Source organism: Colius striatus, chromosome 2, assembly GCF_028858725.1.
Source record: "Colius striatus isolate bColStr4 chromosome 2, bColStr4.1.hap1, whole genome shotgun sequence".
Classification (NCBI taxonomy): Eukaryota; Metazoa; Chordata; class Aves; order Coliiformes; family Coliidae; genus Colius; species Colius striatus.
Window position 1 is genome coordinate 44,253,376 of NC_084760.1, and position 21,888 is coordinate 44,275,263.

Genomic DNA, 21,888 nt, shown 5'->3' on the forward strand with positions numbered 1-21,888 from the left:
AAGAAAAGAACAAAAAGAAAAAAAATAAAAATAGAAAAATAAAAAGGAAAAGAAAAACAGGAAAAGAGAAAGAAACCATTTGCTGCAGAAAGGTTTTCTGCTTGTACACAGTCTAATTAATGCACCAAAAGCAGTGGATTGTCTATTATTAGCATTTTCAAAACAATCTGTCAAGCCACAGTCTCTGAGTGACCTTTTCAAATAACGCCACTAGCAAGAGAGCCAGACTGGCCCTTTGTCATTGCAAGATAACGTGTCTCTGGGGCAACTTGGGTTTTGTGTCTGTGCAAGGCCTGGCTGTTGCTCTGCTGGCTATTTATTGGAGAAGAGAGAGGAGAAAGGGTCAGCATGGGGGGAAATGTAGCTTTTTTAACTGAAAGCCTAAGCAGTTCCCTTCAGGTTTGCAAGGAGAAACTTGGAGATCCATGAGAGGTTTCATCAGAGCCTCACTCCTATGTATAAGGAAAAGGAAGATTGGTCACAAGGGAGAATGCTTTGAAGTCTTAAAATAGTTTGTGGTGGTGGGGGGCTTCCCCTTGAGGGATCTCAAAGTGTTTGGCCTTAGCAATGCACCCAAATGCTTTCTGCCTCCTTGAGAAATTTATCACACAGCTTCTCTGACATAAAAAGGTTTTTTGGGCATGAGCCTACTGCAAGGTGTTCACAGCAAACATGCTCATCCACAAGCACCATCCTGCTCCTCTTGAAAAGAAAATAATGCAGTGGCTACACTTCTGCTTTGAAAAAAAAACAAACAAAAGTGTAAACACTTTCAAGCACAGAGTGGCTGTATATTCCAGAAAATAAAATGAAAAATGTAGTTTTGGTCTTGAAGCAACTGACATAAGTAAAAACATATGAAACGAACAAACGAACAAAAAAAAACCCCACCAAAACCAAAAAGGAGAAAGAAAAAGAGCAAATACAGGACAAAAAGGTTTTATATGCTGAAAAAATACTATGAGCACCTCTTATCCCCTTTTCAACGTAGGTGTTGAGAAACGCTGCACACTTAAGTGAGCTAAAAGAAAAACTCTCTCTGCTGAAGCCAGTGAGACTTGCTGTCTTATGTTGAAAGTGGCTCTGAGTCTGTCACCCCATTGAGAAACAGCGTCGATAAATACTTTCTTGGCCTATTTGATCAAGTTAGGTCATGAGTGACTCTAGCAGAGAAGCCATTGGGGCTGCTGGGAGTGACTGCTTTGCAGATAATGCTAGCAGCCCGGAGACTTTGATTGTGAGCCAAATACATCTTGGCTCAGAGCTGCTGTCAGGAAAGCTAGATACCAGTTTGGTTTGCATAGGCTGAGTGCCAGTTTGATGGCTTAATAAAAATGATTCAACCAGTCTTCCCAGCACTGGCCTGTTGTGAATGGAAGGTCTATGCAACTTCTGCAGAGCCAGGCAGAGACCGAACCGGGGTCCCCCACAGGACCATAAACAGGTTTAGCACCATGCTTCCTTCCATGGGGAGAAACAACTCACTGTACCGGGACAGGCTGGGGGTGACCTGCTGGAGAGCAGCTCTGCAGAGAGGGACCTGGGAGTGCTGGTGGGCAGCAAATAAACATGAACAGCCACGTGCCCTCTTGGGCAAGAAGGCCAGTGGCATCCTAGGGGACATCATGAAGAATATGGGCAGCAAGTCAAGGGAGATTCTCTTCTCCCTCTCCTCTGCCCTGCTGAGGCCTCATCTGGAGTCGCGTGTCCAATTCTGGGCTCCCCAGCTCAAGACAGACAGGCAAGTGCTGGAGAGAGGCCAGCACAGGGCTAGCAAGATGCTGAGGGGAATGGAACATCTCTCTAATGAGGAAAGGCTGCAGAACTTGGGGTTGTTTAGCCTGGAGATGAAGGCTGAGTGAGGATCTTACCAGTGCTGATAAACACCTAAAGGGTAGATGTCAAGAGGATGGTACCAGTGTTTTTTCTGTAGTGGCCAGTGCCAGGACAAGGGGTAATAGGCACAAGCTGGAACACAACAAGTGCCACTGGCACAGGAGGAGAAATTTGTTTGGTGTTGTGGTGAAGGAGCCCTGGCCCAGGCTGCCCAGGGAGGATGTGGAGGCTCCTTCTCAGGAGGTTTTCAAACCCACCTGGAAACGTTCCTGTGCACCCTGAGTGAGAGGAACCTGCTTTAGCAAGGGCTTGGGCTGGATGACCTCTAGAGGACCCTACGAACCCCTACCATTCTATGGGGTAAAGGACAATTCACAACACAAGTGCTGAGTGCACTGAGCTATGAGTTGTTGCTGCTGCTGAAAATGGATCCAGCTTTCTGTTTCCGCATGCTACGGGCTGGTTTACCGAGATAAGCATATACTAGAAAAGGATGTCTTCAAAACACACAGATGATCATGGCACAGCAGCTTCTTTGCTGCCATCAGCAAGTGGAAAACCATTAGATCCCATTGGTGGAGATGTAGAAGACTACTGGGACTGTTGCATCTCCCAGGTGGTCAGCCAGCCCTGATGTGACAGCATGGGACACATTTCCTGAGACATCCAGGCTTGCACTGTGAGAGTGCTTTTTGCCAAATACCTTTTCTGCCTTGTGTTTTGACACAGTGAATATTTTTTGGGGTTATTTCCATTTTCCTCATAAAATTATATCAGATCTAAACACATAACATTTTTATTAGAAAATCTGACATTTTGGGCAATTGCCTCTTACTCCCCTTCCCCTTCTTGCTTTAGATTGGTAATGCCCATTTTTAATGAGAAGTTTTAATTTCTCATTGAAAAGTCAGTCTTTTCAATAGACACTTCTCCTTTTCCCAAAAAAGCTCAAACCCACTTTTCTGCCAGCGTTCCTTTCGAATTCAAATCTATATTCAAAGAACAACAATAAAACCACCTAAGAGCTGCTATGCTAATCCCGAGATCACTCAAAAGACCTCAGTTTCCAGAACATGTTAAATTCCCATCCCCTGAAAATCGGTCCTATTCATTTTATGGTTAGCCTGAAACAAGCGAAGAGGGGAAAGAAGTTGCAGTTCATCAGTCAGTCAACATGACCTCACGGAGAGACCAATTTCTTTGTAATTGCAGTTTATTAAACTGCCTAAGGACAAGCACCCAAAATGACTAGCTTTCTCCGTCAGTAGGACTTAAATCCATCTGTGAGAAGCTAGCAGGGCAAGGGCAGGGCTTATTCCACCTGTCTAAATGTGTTTCATCTATCCAACACATGCAAACAGCAGCAGCTGTAGCAATGGAGCTATTGTGCTTGAGGACCACCATTACACACCAGGAGTTTGCTGAAGCGGAGGCTTTAGAAGTGAAGAATTAAAAGGAAGTTTTGACTCCATACAGATCACCTTAAAGACATTGTGAACGCTTATGGAATCACGTTAAAATTAGTGAGACTCACATGATGGAAGAATCTACTCTTAAGTGAAAAGGGGATTGGTGCTGCTGCCAATACTGCAATAAAAACCAGACTTATGCACTCCTTTCCTGCCTTTGTGTTACTTCCATTAAGATAAATAATGTCAGGAGGAATTAGGCTTTCGTTAACAATAATCAACTACACGGTGTCTGAGACACTGCTGTGAAAAGCTTGAAACTGTGAAACAAGTTGCACAACACCGAGATCCAGAAAGAAAAAACAAATCAAGGAATGCAAATTAGAAATGAAACTAAACAAACAAACAAGCAAAAAAAAAGGTTTGGATTTCATATTACGTGCAACAATTACATAGGCAATAATTTTGCGTGACTGAATTTGAAGTGTTCCCACGGGATATAACTCAGCTCTGACTTTTTCATGTTGCTTGGATTTTGTGCTTTCTCTATCAATTCAGTTGAATAGCCTTCTTTCATGACAGTATCTCAGATATCTCAAACATCTTGCATGGTTCCTATCAGCCGATATTGCCACACAGGACAGTCAGACATAGCATCATTTCTGGAAACTCAGGCACTAATAGAGAAAAATAAGAAGTTCCCCAGACTCGGTGTGAATATTCCTTCAAAACTGGAACTGAACCTAACAAACCAAAATATTTTTGAGAGCTGAAAATGACCAAAAAGGTACTTAATGTATTTTTTAACATCTTTCCACTTCTGCCTTCTGGCATGAAGCAGAAGTAAAAGCTGCCTCCCTGAAGACAGCTTCTGCTGTTCTTCTCACTAGGATGAGAAGATTGATAAAAATCCCAGAGAAAAACTGGTGATATCTGCTCATTTGTGGAGGTAGGAGAGCATGGACACTTGGAAATGGGCCACTAGAATAACTTTGCAGAGAAAGCATAGTTTCTGAGAAAATAGTACTTGTATGGGTGAAGAGCTACAAATTTGATCTCCTAATAAATGTCAGTTTAGAGGACCATTTTGATGTCACAGGATTTCCTCTGTCTGCCCCACAGCAGACGCTCTCTGTCAGCATCCATAAGACTGTGAAGACCTAGGACTACTGCTCCACCCATCCTATGTTTTTGTCACTCCACTTTTTCCTTTCCTCATGCCGTGTCTCCCCTCTTCCTACACTTTCAACCACATGAGGAACTTTTGTGTGTTGCTAACTGCTTTCTTCTGAGCTTCTGCTGTTTTTCACCCTCTTTTAATTTTCTCTATCTCTCTCTCTCTTAATCTGAAAAACTTCTTTACAGGAGCTTTGACTTCTTCTTTGGGGAGGGGTAGTAGAGGTCTTCCTACTGAAAGGCAATTGTCTACCAAACACCATCTGCCAGCCATGGATAATTGCAAAGGTGCATGAAGTGTCCAAGCAGGAACTCTGCAGTCTCTTTTTCTTTCTTCTTGTTCTCTTTATAGTCTGTCTGGGCTCTCTGGGGCCTGCTATCTACTCTGAAATTTTCATCTCACTGGATATAGCATCCACAAGTTGTTATGCTGCAGACAAGGCAGCAGACTGAGAAATCTCATGCAGTTGATGTCTCAGGTCTCACTTTACTCAGCTGTGAAGAAGGACTGCTTTTTCCTCTCAGCTTCTCTGGTGAGCAGGTGAAACTGGCAGCTACAAACAGTGATGTGAACTGAATCTTACAAAATACAGTGATAAACTCCCTGCCTGGCAATGCTAAAGATAGAGAAACCGCACACCTGTGGCAGTACGGCTTCTTCTCAAGACCTGCTGTTGGAGGACCACCAGCTTGCAAAGCCCCACGGGAAGGCAAAGAAAACAGCAGTTGAGCTAAGCATCTTACCTTGTACAGAGGCTTGGTTTAGATGAGGGAGGCTGATAAATTGTCTGCCCTTTGATAGAAATAGAAAGAAAAATAAGATACTTATTACTTTGCCATGTTTGCAGGAAGACCTGCTGTCAGCTTTATAGATGAACTGTAGTCATCTGGAACTCACTGTAGTCAGGCAACAGCAGCTGCATCTGGCTCTGTACGTGTAGTGATGGCTTTAGCACATTCTTACCACAACATATTCATAGCTGTCTTAACTATCAGCTTGGCTCACCTCTGAATTAAAGCATAAATCTGCTACCCGTTCATTTAGAGCCTGGTCTATCTAACTCTTGTTCACTGATTTCAGATCGATGGGAGAGGAGACATGAACGGTCCCATTGAGAACTGACAATTGCAACATTATGCGAAGCAGAAAACCACAGCTGTTCTTTGCCATAAACTGTCCCAAGGCACATAGAATATCCTTTGCTTGGGAATATGCTTAAAAAACAGAGGCAGTGACTCTATTAGTAAATTAAACAGCTGCGAGACGCTGCAACTCATCTGGACACACTTCTAAAATGTTGGCATGTCCCCTAGCTTGGTTTGGCCCACATCCTGAGAGTGGTCAGTAGGCCACAGACCACTCCTAACCAGCAACTGAGATGTAACCACCTTGTTTTGTGGACTAAGAGTTTAATGTTACGGAAATGGCTTGGAGTTTGACCTCTGCCAGGGATTTTTATACACAGGCAAAAGGAATGAACTGCAGATGCTGGATTAAAACCATGCAGTTTTCTATCTGTGCCATGCTTTGACTCCTATTCAACAGCTGTGGAAGGTAGGAGAGCTGCTCACCCACTGCTCTTATTCTGATTTAGTTGAAAGAAATACAGAATTCCTTTGACATGTGAGAGCTTAGTGCCCATGGCAAAAAAAAAAAAAAAGTGTCAGAAGGTGATTGACAATACTATATTGACACTATATAGCAGTTCCTCTCCAATGAGCTGGAGAGAAGGAAATAAAGGAAAAGAACGTAATCTTGGTTAATCTGACATCTGCTGTCATGAAAACTGGACTTCATAGCTTTGGGAGATCTTAGAAATGAAACTAAAGGACTGAAAAAAAACCATCTCCACCTGTCATCAAAAGCAATGATAGGCAAATCCTCACTCCTCTCAGAGTTCAAGATGGTTTTCACATGACATTTGCACCTAGAGTTTTTCTTGTGCTGGCTGCTGGCTGCTGGATGCCATGCTGACAAGGGCGAGAAAAGAGAAGACAACTTTGTGTCCTCTGTACATCAAGAGACACATAAAGGGATTTCCAAAATTTAAACAAGGAGTCTGTCATTTGAGGTCTCCTAAGTCCTGACCTTACTGATCAGTGTCCACACAAGAAGAAGCCGTATGAATTCAATGGGAGTAGCAGATGCTCAGTATTCCTGATTCTCAGCCCACCCCTACACAGATTAGCTGTAGACTCTCTTTAGTGAGCCCATTGCCCTCCCCAATGTTAAAGTTTCCATTGCGGTTTGCAACTTCAAATCTTGTCCTGAATCTGAGCCATCTTTGTGCCGTTTGTGAGTCGGTAACATCAGCTTGGGTTGCAGACTACTGAGGGCAGCAGCCCTGTCTGAAATACATGGGGATCAGCTTTGAGGGCTTGTGTCCAAGTGATGTAGGGCACACAGGGCCTCTGCACCTTCTCACCCTGCCTCCTGCCCTACTTTCCAGTCCAGCGGACACAAATTATTGTGCCTGGCTCGACACGACCTAGCCTTTCAGAGCACCACTGTCCCTGGCCCACTCAGGAAATCCACAGCTGTAACATATCCCCAGAGAGAAAATTACATCTTTGCAGACAGAGACAAAACCCAGAGTAATAAAAGGTTGATTGAACAGTTCATCCCATATTAAGAAGCTTGTGCAGGGAAGGTAGGCATAAACACTTGTTTTCTGCCCTTTGAACAACATTTCTCAATTGGTGACCAAATTCTAGGAAATAGAAGTAGTCAAGTTTCTGCTGCCACACACAAGCATTTCCTGCATCACTCCAGACACTGAACTGTGGAGGATCCCAAAAAGACACAGACCCGTGAGCTTACCTTGGGTGGAGCAGGAGGAGGTTTGCTCTTGTGTTTTGGGTTGCTTCCAGAAGTGTGCTTCTCATTGGATGTCAGCTGATTTTTGCTCCCGAGCAACCCCATCCTGGAAGGAAGGCCAGAAATTATGGCTTAATGACACTGTTTCTGGTGAAAGAGGCAGGCACTGAAGGACAAAACATTCTTCTCATAGAGAACAAGTTGGAAAAGATGAGAATACAAGGCAATGCAACAGTGGAAGAGTCTAAAATAATCTCATTTACCACCATGGACATTGTGAACTCCATTTCTGTTCCCACACAACTTTGTTGTTTCACATTTTGTAGATGAGACTCAGACACTGTAAGTCAGAATCAGAATCGTTTTGGCTGGAAGAGACCTTTAAGATCATTGAGTCCAAATGACTAATTTGGAAATGTCTCCTTTTCACTGAAGAGATCACCCACTGGCATTGTGCAGGCTTCTGCGGAGCTAGGTGATGCTGTGCATGCACTGCTGGAGGGTCGAACAGGGGATGTTGGCAATCCTGGGGAATATCCCTGTGCTGAGCTGTACAGCTGTACCAGCACTTCAAGAGGTTCACATACTCCTCAGACCAAGGACAAGTTGTACTCATGGAATTTAGTGCTTTGGTGATGACATGAAACTGGGAGGACTGGCTGATTCACCAGAAACTGTGCTGCCTGGACAGGCTGATAGTAGGGCAGACAGGAACCTCCTGAGGTTCACCAACGGCAAGTGCAGAGTCCTGCATTTGGAGAGGAACAACCCCCTGCACCAGGACAGGCTGCGGATTGACCTGCTGGAAAGCAGGTCTGCAGAGAGGGACCTGGGAGTGCTGGTGGGCAGCAAGTAAACATGAGCAGCAATGTGCTCTTGGGGGAAAGAAGGCCAGTGACATCCTGGGGGGCATGAAAGAGTGTGGGCAGCAAGTCTGGATTCTGAGCTCAAGACAGACAGAGAACTGCTGGAGAGAGGCCAGCACAGCACTACCAAGATGCTGAGAGGACTGGAACATCTCTCTAACAAAGAAAGGCTGCAGAACCTGGGACTGTTCAGCCTGGAGAAGAGAAAGCTGAGAAGGGATCTTATCAAAGCTGATAAATACATCAAAGGCAGGTGTGCCTCCTGATTGAGAGGAACCTGCCTTGGCAGGATCTTGGGCTGGATGATCTCCAGAGGTCCCTTCCAACTGCCATCATTCTGGGATTCTGACATTCTGTAGGTCATGTTTCTCTAGTGTAGCAAAAGCAGCACATAGATGCAGCAGGGATTTGCATGGTACCAGTCCCATCATTCCTCATTTATAAACAGCACACACCCAGCTTGTTCACAAAGGCATGGGACCTTTAGAGTTTAGAGGACTGTAAAAAGATTATGTAGTCAAATATGGTGTAGGTTACCTCCATTCTTCTTGGAAAGCGTGGTCCTAGGGCTTGACTCAGCTGCCCATATACAATGTCCTAGTACCTTTTGATGTGCTCTGGCTTCTTACAAGGTATGGATCTCCCATACATCATGTATTATATTTCCCCAACCCAAGTGCTCGTCTCAGATTTCCTGGTCACCTCAAGGATTGCTAGATACAAATGGATCAGACCCATTCCGTGGACCATCCTCTAGTCCACACTAGGATTTTTACGCTTCTGTCTAGGAGCTGATTTAACTTGCATCCCAGAAATGTAATTTCACAACTGGTGAGTAATTCTAGCATGATACTGCATCTGCGTAGCCAAGATATCCAAATCATGTCAAACTCAGTCTGCTCATCCCTCTACAGGGAGCAGCTGAAGCCATTACTGAAGTGCTGTTGCCATGAGTATATAAGGTATCTACACCATTCAGTGCCACAGTCTGCCCCAGCTCCTGCTTTGAACCAAAGATATTGAAAAGTGCATGCTACCTGTCAAAAAAAAAACCCCACCTGAATAACACAAACCGCAAGTACTCATAGCTGAGCAAAGACACATTGGCTCCCTTTTTTGCCAAAATACTTCTAGGTCTGTATTGAACATGCAGGATTGGGGACTGGAGGTCTAGATACCAATGTGATTACCCAGTTACTCCAAATGTCAGTCTGACAATGTGTTGTGATAGTCACACTCCAATAGATGTGTTCCAAAAAGCTTCTGGCAAACAAGACATGTGTGGAAAAAAAAATCCAGTTAAAGCAACTCTTTTTTTTCCTTTCTAGCACGTATCTACTATTTCAAAATCTGGGACTCTGAAATGAGGTTTCTAACAGAGTCATCACAATATTTTAAGGTGTTATATTTTTTAAAATATCTTCTCCTTTCTGTCTCATTTTTATTTTCAGTGATGAAGTGAAAAAAATGGAAAGAATTGGTGAAATATTTCAGGATACTCCAATACATATTTTTTTTCCCCAATCAAAGTTTTCAGTACCCAAACTTCTCTCACCTGAGAGAAGTGAGAACCCCTCACTTCTCTAACCTGAGTTTACAAAAGGCTCATCCATCTGTACCCAGGTCTCAACTGTGCTTTTAGCACTGATAACACAGTTGGAGGGGAAGTTTCACCCACTGAATCAGCCAGTCCATTTCCTGCAGCAAGTTCCATTTCATTTGGCAGCCTCCTTTCTAGATTGCAACCAGAGTTTGCTTTGTTGAGAAGATCTGATTGTCATGCAGTGGCAGAAGATTTATGAAATGAGTTTTTGCCCCTCTTCCCCTTGCAAATAGGTAGAAAATAACTTTGTGGAAGATAACTTTCAAACTCTGAGTGGTGTTATCTGCCAGAACTGTAAGTGAGAGTAGTGGAGTTCCCTTTTCACCCAGGGAACTACAAGGTATCAATTTAAGTCAAAGCTGGATGACAGACAAGTTTTAGTTACCACTGGTTATTAACATGAAAGGCACAAAGTCTACATATGTGTTGGACATCTGTCTACAGTCCTTGTTATATAACCTTCGTTACAGTCTGCTCCCAAATGGAAGAAACAGACATGGCAATTGCCATCTTTTTGGCAGAATTAGGGGATGTTAGACGTATCAGGAGTCATCAATATGGTCTGACCACTGATCTTATCACCAGGATGATCCTATGAGAGAACTGATGGATGAACTGCAGCATGTTTTGGGATGTCAAGTAGCTTTCAGTGACAGCACTGGTGAGCAGAGTGAGACAGGACACGGAAGAAGGTCAAGCTTAGCAAGTCTTAAGAGGGGCTTGTGTCCATCCTGACTCCTCTGGCAGGGTTTGAGAGGAGTGAGGACCATGCCCTGACCCTGCACGTCCCCAGAGTGCTCCTGTGTCCAGGGGGACATTGCAACCCTTTCTGAGACTGGAAACAGATATCTGTACAACTGAGCTTTCTCCCCACATGAAGATACATCTGTGCAAAGTGGCACAGAGAAGTGAGCAGCATGTACCAGCATGGGTAGGAAATGGAACCAGAAAAAAGATCACTCGCTCCCACCCAGGTATGAAAGACATCAGCGCAGCTCCGGGGATTCATGTTCCCTACAAAATCCCACAGATCCTTCTCTGCTAGTTGAAACTGCACCTGCAGGACTATTCTTCGTGCTGGCAAGTGTTATACAAAATCCCAAATTAAGGCTGCAAACTAACATAGTGAGATGTGGAGAGCTGCTGTGAGTTCCCAGCCCACAGACGGCAGAGTTGGCATTTTTTAAAAAGTAGTATTGTTTTTCAAAATAAAGGTCTTTGAGTTGAATGTCTGCTGTTCCACAGTGTTTCTAATTAATGCTTTTTAAAATTAGCTACCCTCATAAAAAAAATGAGAAAAGTAACTGATAACAGTTCTCCCAGACTTGTTTGTTTGTTTTTTTCCAGTGGAAAAGAGCGCTGGGGAGAAAATAGTAACTCAGAAAAAACATGACTGTTTCCTTTTGTGAATTTCAGTTTTTCACATCTAAAAACATTTGTTTATTTTTAACAGCTGAGAATGGGGAAACTCATTTCCTGAACTTTACTCGAGTTCAAAAATAGAAGATTTATAAAACACATTCTTTTTAAAGCAGTCGGAAAGCAAAATGGAACAACAATTAAAAAAAAAGTTAGACAATGCAAAATTTTTCAGTATGATTGAAAAGGTTTAGTAAAAAAATAGTGCTAGGTTTTAAGTAAAAATATTTGAGGCAGAAGTCTTCCTGGGAGGATCTCTATGTAGCACCCAGCTCTGAATACACTTGGGAAAGACATGTGGGCAATAGGAATGGTGAGTTCTTGTATAGGACCTCTAAAACATACTGTGAGTCCTCTGTTGTAGGAAAACAAGAAGTAGCTTTCGTAACCTGCAGAGAGGAAGCAGAGGTGACATTTTGGCTCAAGAGCTGGGTGCAGGTACAGAGTTTCAACATCACAGGGCCAAGGGGAAGTCTTCTGAAAATCTCACCACAAAACTCTGTTCAAGTAGAGCTTCTTCTGGTATATGGACAACATCTTCGTGGTGGAGAGGAGAGGATGTGACTAAATGATGGACATAGCTGGAACACAAAAAGTTCCACTATAACAGAAGGATACTTGTTTGGTGCTGAGGTGAGGGAGTCCTGGCACAGGCTGCCCAGGGAGGGTGTGGAGGCTCCTTCTCAGAAAGTTTCCAAACCCATCCGGACACATTCCTGTGCACCCTGATCGATGGGAACCTGCTTGAGCAGGGAGTTGGGCTGCATGAGCTCTGGAGGTCCCTTCCAGCCCCCATCATTCTGAGATTCTGATTCTAAATGTCCCATCCTTGTCCATCTTCAAAGAAGGTTGGAGAACATATGCTACAGAAGCAACCCATCAAGTTGAACTTGCAAGTCCGGAGGGACCAAGTAGAGGTAGATCCAAGTCTTTGTTGATCACAGGGTTTGGAGACCTGCCTTTCCCCTGTGCTAGGCATGTTTTGAGTGCGCAGGGTGGGCTAAAGCAAACAGGCCAGCTTGGAACTGGACTTGCTGGATGCACACTTATCCCTTTTGTTGCAGCAGATCAGAGAGTAGGATGGAAGTACCTGGGCCTAGTGCTGCAAGCCTTTGCCCGTCTCCATTACAGTAAGCAGCTCTGCACCATGCACTCACCATCTACCGCAGTTGGCTGGTTTCTGCTAACAGAGAGAAGACCTCAGAAGCTTCTGATGTGAATGTAGTGATGTCTTCTGCAACAGGGATGTGGATGACACAGACAAATGAGCTTGGGATTGCATGGGCGGGTGCGGTGAAAGAACAAGACAGAATCTAGCAGAAAAGCAGAAGTCTCTGATCAACATTTGTCTCAGCCCCGTGAAACTGTGCCATGGAAAAAGAGGTTAAGACCTGAGCGAGCCAATAGTGTTTCACTGTGAGGGCAGCTCCAAAAACCCCCAAGCCCAGTGAAATCACAAAATGAACCCCCTTTCCATTCAGATTCTAGGGTGGATCTAACAAAGTATTTTCATGTATCAACCAGATTATGTAGTTGGCTTCATTTTAAAACTTCAGAACAAGGAGGGTTTTTAAGAAAACATTTTAAAAGGAAATGGCATTAAAAACTCTAAAAAAAATTATTTGAAAATGCAGATAATTATGAAGAGTTTTAAATGCTGAATTTCCCTTTGCAAGTCCTCCTCTTACCATAAAGAATTGCTGAAATCAACTCACTTTGGATACAACAATTTAATTATTCCAGATTTGCCTTTTTGCATCAACAAGAAGAAAAAAGTTCAGTGGACACAAAATTTCCACCAGTTCTAGGCACATCTCAGATGCATTAAATTTTCCAGAAGCTGTTCTTTTCCCTCAGTAAAATATCTCTTTATTGCATTTCCTCTGGAATTGCTGTGCAAGACACAAAACCAGACAATTACTCAAGATCTTGGTAAGGTCAGCTACTTAAATAAGAATGACAATTTGATACCAAAGTGTTTTCTACTCTGACTGTTTCATACTTTTGCTGGGGTTTGGTCAAGTTCTTTTTATCTTTTTTTTTGTAAATAAATATTGGCTTTGTTGCTAAGAGGGATTAGAAGACAGCTACAATCAAGGTTGCTGTTCTATGAGCAACACTGGCCATGCAGGAGGTCTTTCTCAGATGCAGAAAGTAGAGGCTACTGCCACTGTCCTCTGAGTCACAATGGCCAAGTTTTCCTGAAGATCCCTCAGTGCAAGTGGAAGGGCAGAGAGACCTCATGTGATGATACACACAGTGCTGGCTCTCCAGCTGTATCAGGGGTACTTTGATAGCCAAAAGCTGCTGCTCAGTAGGACCAGGCTGTGTGAGGAGGAATTTCAGCAATATAGAAAGTCCTCAAGAAAAAATGGAAAGCCACGAACAAGCAGCATTATGAGTTTTGCTGGGGAGAGAAGCAGATATCTGGCTTGCATGTTGCATCTTTGCTGGAGAACTGAGAATATCCTACTAGCATTGTTCTGATGCCATCCAGTCCTGGTCCTGGTTGAAAAAAAAATCATAGAATTGTTTTGGTTGTAAAAGACCTTGAAGATCCTTGTGCCCAACCGCTCACCTCACACTGTGTTCTGGTTTAGCAAGGAGCAGCTTTTGGCTTAGTAACAGGGGGAGCGGGTTGCAGTGAAGACCCGGTAAAGAGTTTTTGGACTCTCCCCCGGCTCCTGGGTTCAGACCCACCTCCGGCCCGGCTGGGCCAATCTGGCGCCTCTGCCATCACTATTTAGGGGACGGGAATTCAGAATGCGAGTCAGGAGGTGTAAGAGTGATACAAGATGGAGGCGACCACGCGGGCCCTACAGCCAGAGAAGGAGGAAGGAAGGAGAAGCGATAGACCAGAGACTCCTCTGCAAGCCAAGGCAAGAATACAAGCTGTGCCCCTGAAACCTATGGAGATCCATGGCAGGACCGAGGGTTACCAGCAGCTCCATGTGAGTGAGCCCGGACAGGCGAGGGACTGTGTGGGGAGACGGCCATGGCCCAGGCCGTGCTGGAGAGCCTGCACACCGCAGAGCAGCCCCACACGAGAGGCAGAGAGGAGCTGCAGCCTTTGGAATGGGTGCACGTCAGAGCAGCCCGTGCAGGGCTGCCATGCGTGTGAGTTACCCCACGGACTTGCAGGGAGGACTGGTGTGGAGCTCACCCGTCCTGAGGAGGGACAAACGGCAGAAGCTATGGGGAACAGACTGACTGAAACCCCCACTGCCTGCCCCCCCGAACCGTTCAGGGGGGAACAGTGTAAAAACACCGTGATCAGGGCTCTGAGCCCGGGAAGAGGGGAGGTGTGGCAAGAAGGTGCTCTTAAAAAGGCTGGTTGGACTCTTCATTGATGTATTACTCTGCGTTGTTTCATTTTGGTTATGTTTTGGGGTTTTGGGGTATGTTTTAGTTGATGTTGCATTAAATTGTTTCTCTGTTTTCTTCCCCAAACCGAGTGGCCTGGTTTGTTTTGTCCTGAACCTTAAGCGGCAATTAAGCCCTCCCTGCCCTTGAGCAATTCTCAGCCTCTTCGGTACTTGAGGCTAATAATCATGGTCTTTGTTCCCTGATGGGCCTAAACCACTGCCAAACACAACACTAACTCATGTCATAGAATCATAGAGTCATAGAATTGTATCAGCTAGAAGAGACCTTTAAGATCACTGAATCCAGCCTTTGTCCCAGCCCTGTCAACCACTAGACCATTTACCTCAGTGCAACATCCACACATCTCTTAAACACCTCCAGGGATGTTGACTCCAGCACCTCCCTAGGTAGCCCATTCCAGTGCCTGATAATCCTTTCAGGAAAGAAATTCCTCCTCATATCCAGCCTGAACCTCCCCTGGTGCAACTTGAGGCCATTTCCTCTTGTTCTATTACTTGTTACTAGGGAGAACAGACCAACTCCCTCCTCCGTACAACTTCCTTTCAGGTAGTTGTAGAGAGTGATAAGGTCTCCCTGGAACCTTCTTTTCTCCATGCTAAACAGCCCCAGATCCCTCAGCCATTTCTCATAGGAGACATGCTCCAAATTCTTTACTACTAGCTTGGTAGCCTGCCTCTGTATCCTCTGCAGCACCTCAGTGTCCTTCTTGTAGAGAGGAGACCAAAACTGCACACAAGTATTGGAGGTGCAGCCTCACCAAAGCCAAGTACAGGGGAATGATCACCTCCCTGCTCCTGCTGACAACACTGTTCTTGATACAGGCCAGGATGCCTTTGGCCTTCTTGGCCACCTGAGCACACTGCTGGCTCATGTTCAGTCTCTGTCAACCAACACTTCCAGATCCCTCCTTGCCTGACAGCTCAGCACCTCAGCTACACAGGTTTGCAATAGCTCCAGGACCGGGAACTCCATCATCTCCCTGGGCAGCTTGGGACAGTATCTGACAACCTTCTCAGGGAGGAAGAATATACCAAATTTTATTTGTCCATGCATTGAGGCCTCTTTCCAAAACTCTGGTCCATGTAAAAGGCCTTTGAAGGAGTATGAAGGGCAACCCGCAGAAGCAGCCAGGCTCTCCAGCTAATGCTGATGCTGTGCTGGTGCAGGTCTCAGTCTCAAGCACAACCAGTGTGGCCAAACAGTTTTGGCCATGTCTGTCCCCTAACAGCCCAGAGCAGCCAGAACACAAATCCAGAAGCAATGTGTTCCCGCACTTTTCCCCTCAGTGAGGGGTACACGTTGCAGGAATGAGATTTGAGCCTGTCATTAGCTTATTTTGGGATTTATTGCTGCAATCCTAATCATCTTGTAATTTTCAATTCAACTTCAGTCTGCTTTTGCAGGTGAACCTGGCCGAAGTAAATGAACCACACAGAAAATCTACCCTTTCAGATCTTTCTGAAGAGCTGGGACAGCCCATGGGAGAAGGTTGTGTGTGAGACTGGGGACTGTGAGCATACAGATTTCCAGAACTCTAAGTTTAAGCAGATGCAAAAAGTTTCTTGACAGAATAAAAGAAAAACAAAACAAAGCAAAAGAAAATAAATAAAAGCTTTCTCCAGAAGTAGAAAACAGCTGCCTGTTGACAAAATGCTCGTTTGATATTCAAAACATTTGTCTGGAGGAAAAAAATGGTTGCTGACATTGAGCATTGCTCCCTGCTGTAACCTGCCAGATGCTTGGCTAAACTACAAGAGGCTGTGGGCCAGGAAGCAGAGTCAGGGCTCAGGGTCCCAGGCAGGAGAAGAGCAGGAGGACAAACTGATTATCCCACTACCCTTAAATATGCTTTCCTCATGAGCTCACCCCTGGCATTGCATCAGTCTGGTGAGACATCTTCTGGGTCCTGCTGCATGAAGAGGTGGGGTGCACTGGAGGAGGAAAGAGGAGGATGAGGCCAGGAGAAGGAGACACATCTCTCTGGGTACCTGAAGCATCTCTGAGCTTCTTCAGGTGCAAAAGATTTTATCATGAAACTGCATCGCTCAACAGCAATTTCTGCAGTGGCTGGAATTTCAAACTGAATTCCAACTCAGATCTATCTGCTGCCCAATGTGGGTGTGGGCCAGACTTGTGGATTGGCTATGGATGAGATAGAGCACCGCAGGGAAAAATATTCTCTGCAGGCCACCCCTGTCTGACATCTAAGTCTTACAGAAGTGGGCAGAGGCCTCAGATCCCTGCTGCTCTGTTTCACAGCTCTTTGAGGGTGTATCACGGTGATCTGTAGGGATGTGGGAAGGTCCTGGCCCTCCCAGCCCTGTGAATATAAGGAGGTGGATGGCATGTTCCTCTACACCTTTACATGTGGCCATCCACATTTCTGTCCTGGAAAAGGCCTTCTTGGAGGCCCTGCGTGCTAGAGACTGCCTTTTCCTACCAAGAGGACAGCACTTTGAAGGACCCATTAGCCATAACCCAAGACGAGCAACAAAGCTTGTGGCAGTCTGATGCTCAGGCGTTCCATGCTGTCAGAGACCCCAGAGTTGTGTTGGGTCTCAGGGGGCATGGTACTCCCTCTCATGAGGCAAAAGCGCTGTAGGGAAAGGTGTACATCTCCAGTTCCCCACCTAAACATCTCCAACCACATGTCAGAAATAGCTAATGGGTGTCAGAGCACTTACCCTACTTATCACAGCTGTGTCCATCTCTGGCCAGCCTTCCCCACACAGGTACCTTCTCTTCTCCCCGAGGTGCTAGGGGAACAGGAGAGGATGGGAGTACCAGGGTGTGCACGCCTGGCACTTATTTGTCCTCTTTTTGCAGTCAACCAAGGGAACAGCATCCCTGCAAACTATCCCTCAGAGCTAGGTCGTAGCAGCCACCGGCAGTGTCCCCATCATCTTTCTACCTCACAGATCTTGGGGAAGGGAAATAGGGCAGGGGGAGCATCACATGAAGGAGATATGGAAGAGAGGAATAGGGTAGAGTAAAACCTGCTGGGCTTCTCCCCACCCGCAGGGCAATGTGGACAGGGGTGGGATGTTCCCTACTTGCCTGCTTCCTACGCAGCTGCTCCTGGAAACACGATCCGAGGACGGACGAACTACTGGTCCGACCCATGACAGATGCTCCATGGGGCTGAGGGCCCTTGCAGAATTTCTCTGTTAGAGACCTCTGGCTCCCGTCACGTTCACACCATCCATGGGACTGACTGCTTTGAATGTTACATCCCCAGATTGCAGGAGCAGCCTGATTTTGCAAATGCTTTTAATGGGTTTTCTTTTTTTAATCAGGTCTTTGTGTCAGAACTGACACTTTTCTCCCCCCTAAGGATTCCTTGCTCTATTTTGAATATAAAAAAGATCATCTGGGAGGTGGTGGAAGTTGCACTTCCCATAAAACCTGGCCAATGAAAATAGCAGTGAGGAAGGCGAGAAACCCAAAGAGAATCCAGACACAAAACCTAGCAAACCCCATAGGCTTTTAACAGCTGTCATTAAAAGCAATGACAATGACCGTGAACGGATTGTGTTTCCACTATGCAAACCACCAAATTTTAGGAAACAGCTGAACAAACTACTTTTGCAATGGTCTTTCCTTTCTGTTATTGAAAAAAAAACCCAACTTTTTCAGATGAAATGCATCTTGTTCCAGTGAGCCCCAACCCTCTATGAACCTACTCAACTGTAACAGCATGGTCTAACGAATAAAGACCTGGACAGGGACTTGTGGGTGACTCTGAGGAAGTGATTTTTTTCATTCTGCCTCAGCATGTTCAACAGGGAGACCAAAATGCCTTGTCTTTGGAGATATACGTTGTAGAAGAAGTGGGATTTGTTTCTACAGACTCCTGAGGCTTCCCATAGAGTGTACAAAGAACTAGCTTCTTTGGCGTGTTTCCAATGTCTTTTCTCAAGGTGTTGCAGAGGTGAGGTCTATGAAAAACACTGTTTTAAATGTCTATGGACAGTCACATGATGTCATTTTTCCATTATTGAGGCAGCAGGAGGGAAGGGACTCTTGGTCTCAGCCAGCATCAGGCTGGAATGGCCTCACGTAGTTTGCACTTCAGCTGTTCTCACTGAGAAGGACAAACATAAGCCGACATCTGCCGAGTGTGATGCACAACCAAAAGGTCACCCCCACACTGAGGATGTTGTTTACAGGAGGAAAGGTTTTGCAGAACAGAGCTAAGTTGAGGTCAAGTCGGAGGACCCCTACCAACCAGAAAACCCAAGGACAAGACGGGGTTGTCTGAAGTCACCATGCTTTGTGATATGGGAGCAGCTGCTCTGGGATGCCCCAGCACTGCTCGTGGGGCTGTGGAGAGTCTTCCCTGGTAAACCATCACCAGACACACGGGATGGAAATTGGTCTCAGCTCTGCAACAGTTCTGTGTTCCCGACAAAGGCAGGAAAACCCCATGGAGGGCTGCAAGGCTGTCTGGGCCATAAGGAAGGGTCTGCAAGTGCTCAGGGGTCACACCATGCCTCAACTCAGAACAGAGTGACTCTGAAGACAGTCAGAACAGCCAACCACCCCCATCACCCCTCAGTCAGATGTGCTACAGAGTCAGGCCTGCTGTTTGCATACAGGGTAGATACAGAAATGAGGAAGCCCTTGCAGATTCATCAAACTTCTCCCTTGTCAGATTGCATTTGCCTGCTCAGTTCTCCTCCAGCTAAAGGCAGTGGAGAGAGTAGGAGGTGGTTGGGCAGAGGCTGGGGAAGAAGAGGACAGCTTCAGAGTTAGCTGGAGCACTTCGAGCTTTAGGTCAGGTCATCCTTTGTCAGAGAGCACATCTGAGGTACCTGACTTCTCTTTGCTAAGCAAGCTTCACTTCCTATTCCTACAAAAAGGGAAGTTTCTTTTTTAGAAAGCTGCTTGCCATCCACCACTGAAGTAGGAAGGAGGAGCTACCATGAGGTGCAACAAACATTTAGAAAGAAGCTAGTGTCTGCCAAGTCATCTTGGGAAACAGGGTGATAGCACTGCAACTCCAGATAGAAACTTGCTTCTTTTCTGAGATACGCTCCCCATGCTGACAGTGGGGAAACCCAGCAGCTGCAGCCAGGCTGCTCTGAAGACTCTTCTAGTGGTTCAAGCAGCTCAGAAACAAGAAGTAAATTGCGTTAAATAACATGTGGTCTGCCTATACCATCCCAGGGAGGTTTTTTGGTATCTAAGATGTCGTGGCTGTGTCCCTGCATGTCAGCTGGGGCACATCAGCTTGTGCCTCCTTTGTTTCCTCCAGGCTGGACATCTCATGGCCATGAGATGAAACCCAGAGCCAAGAAGCCCAGGCAGAGAGTGTCCTTTTGCAATTTGCTTACTCAGAAGCCGTGAAGCGACTGCCCAGGCATGTCCTTTGAAAGCAGCTGGAGGGACACCACTGACAAAGAACGTGAAAAAGGGCACTAAGAGAGAAACTCTCTCCTACACAGACGTTTTCCAATATCTTTGCAGGCCCCTATATGAATAAGCAATCCCATGGCTGGCTTATCACTGATATCTTTTGCAGTTCTCTGTAAGACATCTATGGGGACCGGAGGTCCAGCCCATGTGGTAAATGTCCATGGGCTTTTAGGCCTGTACATAAGAAACATCTCTAGGTACCTCCACTCCTGGAGACTAGAAAACATGGCAGCCTCCCTCTAGACGACCTGCAGCCCACCAGGAGGACCCCACAGCCAGACAGCTACACGGGTGGCCCACTGCATAGCCTCCTTTTATTCATAGCACTCACTCCCACTGCATTTTAGCCAGTTCACACTGAAACAAAAATGTTTCTGCGACAGTATCTGTGTAGAGGGGACTCTGGCTTTGATCTGAAAGTAAGATGGAAGAAGGCACCTCTCCTCTTCCAACTGGCCCTCAGGGCTGCCTCCCCATACTGTTTCTGGGAAAGCTGAGCAGCCCATTCCCTCTAGATGTTGTTTTCATAGTCTGGCTGTATTTTTCTCTTCACTCCTAAGAATAAGTAGTCTAATTTACCATCTGAACTCCCCTATTTTAATACAAATTACCATTACTCCTGGAAGCTGTTGGAGCACGTCCAGAGACGGACACAAAATTAGGTGGCTGTACACAAACCCCTTTGTAGTGCTCATCCCCTGCTAGCTCCTGTACTGTGTTTAGGAATTGCTCAGCACTGCCTGCTTTTTGAGACTCTGTTTTCCAAGTGGCAGGCTGTCTTTTTTTCTCTGTCTCCTTTCCCTAAGTACAGGTGGGATGACACCTAGACAAAGATACCATGTGCAGCCCCAGGTACCAGACTACCCCAAGCACGTGGTAGTGATGAGCTCCCTCTTGTTTACTGTTGTTATTTATTGCTGAATCCCATAGACTTTTCAGGGCTCCATCAAGGGACTGAGATGAAGATGCAGCAATGGTTTTGGCTGATGATAAGTGGAGGATATTGTGCCAGTAGGGACCACAGAGATCTTGTCTGGCCCTGGTGAGGAAATGTCTCTTTGCAGGGAGAAAGTCACTTTTCCTTTTGCTTCGTCTCATGTGTAAGTAAGAGAAGTAGTGAAGAGAAATGCAAATATTTTAACAGACACCTTTGTGGTGACCTCATGGAAGTGTGAATTTCCACTGCCCAGAATCAGTACAACTGCTTGCAGAAAATAGCCACTGGAGATACATCTAAAACAGTCCTCTTGCCTGAGGCAGGATCAGCCCTCACAAAATCTTCCTGGAGAAGCATGTGGCCTTTGCTCCCAAGAGCCTGCCCATGCTGGACGTGATGGTGCTGATTCTTTAATCTTGCCCCTATCAGTTCTCTCTGCTCACACCATTCCCTGTTATTGGCTACTCTCAGTGGCCAAGATTTTGCCTCAATATTATTTTCCTTTTGATGCTAGTAAAGAAAAGAAATCCATCACTATTTTTTTAATCCTCTATTCAAAATTAGAAGATACATTTGACTTTCAGAATTAAAAGCACATTCAAATTTCCCTATGGTAGTCGGGGGAGATAAAAACACATCAGAAACCTTGTGGTCAGTCATTATCTATGGCACAGAAGTGATGGGACTGATCCACTCTCAGCTTACCTCATTTTTTACTTCATCTAATTCTATTGCATCAGAGCCAGAATAAATCTTCCTTCCTAAAGTTTCATGCTTTGTACTCTCATTAGCATAAGCAGGAGAGGCCGATGTTCATATAGCACTGCATTTAAACAACCAGAATTTCTCCCCGCCTGGCTAAGATCTCTCTTGTACAGAGTCCCACGTTCGCGATTCCCTTCTGTGCATGGTTGTTATTCATTGGCAGTCCACTCAGTGATTTTTACGTGGAGTATTTTTCCCCCTCCTTTTCACCAAAATTTCCAGAGGAAAAGAAAGCATTCCATGGGAAACGGCTA

The 21,888-nt window shown here is 45.5% G+C and overlaps 1 protein-coding gene across 1 annotated transcript in view; it reads right to left on the reverse strand.

Annotated features, from left to right (window-relative positions):
* The window catches only part of BLK (BLK proto-oncogene, Src family tyrosine kinase), a 41,611-nt gene extending 23,960 nt beyond the window's left edge, over positions 1 to 17,651 (reverse strand). The window contains exons 1-3 of the mRNA XM_061989479.1: positions 17,572 to 17,651; positions 7,243 to 7,345; positions 5,166 to 5,214 (exon numbers count right to left, since the gene is read on the reverse strand). Coding sequence (XP_061845463.1) covers positions 5,166 to 5,214; positions 7,243 to 7,345; positions 17,572 to 17,651 — 232 coding nt within the window. The remainder of the gene's footprint in view (positions 1 to 5,165; positions 5,215 to 7,242; positions 7,346 to 17,571) is intronic.
* Positions 17,652 to 21,888: the final 4,237 nt, after the last annotated feature.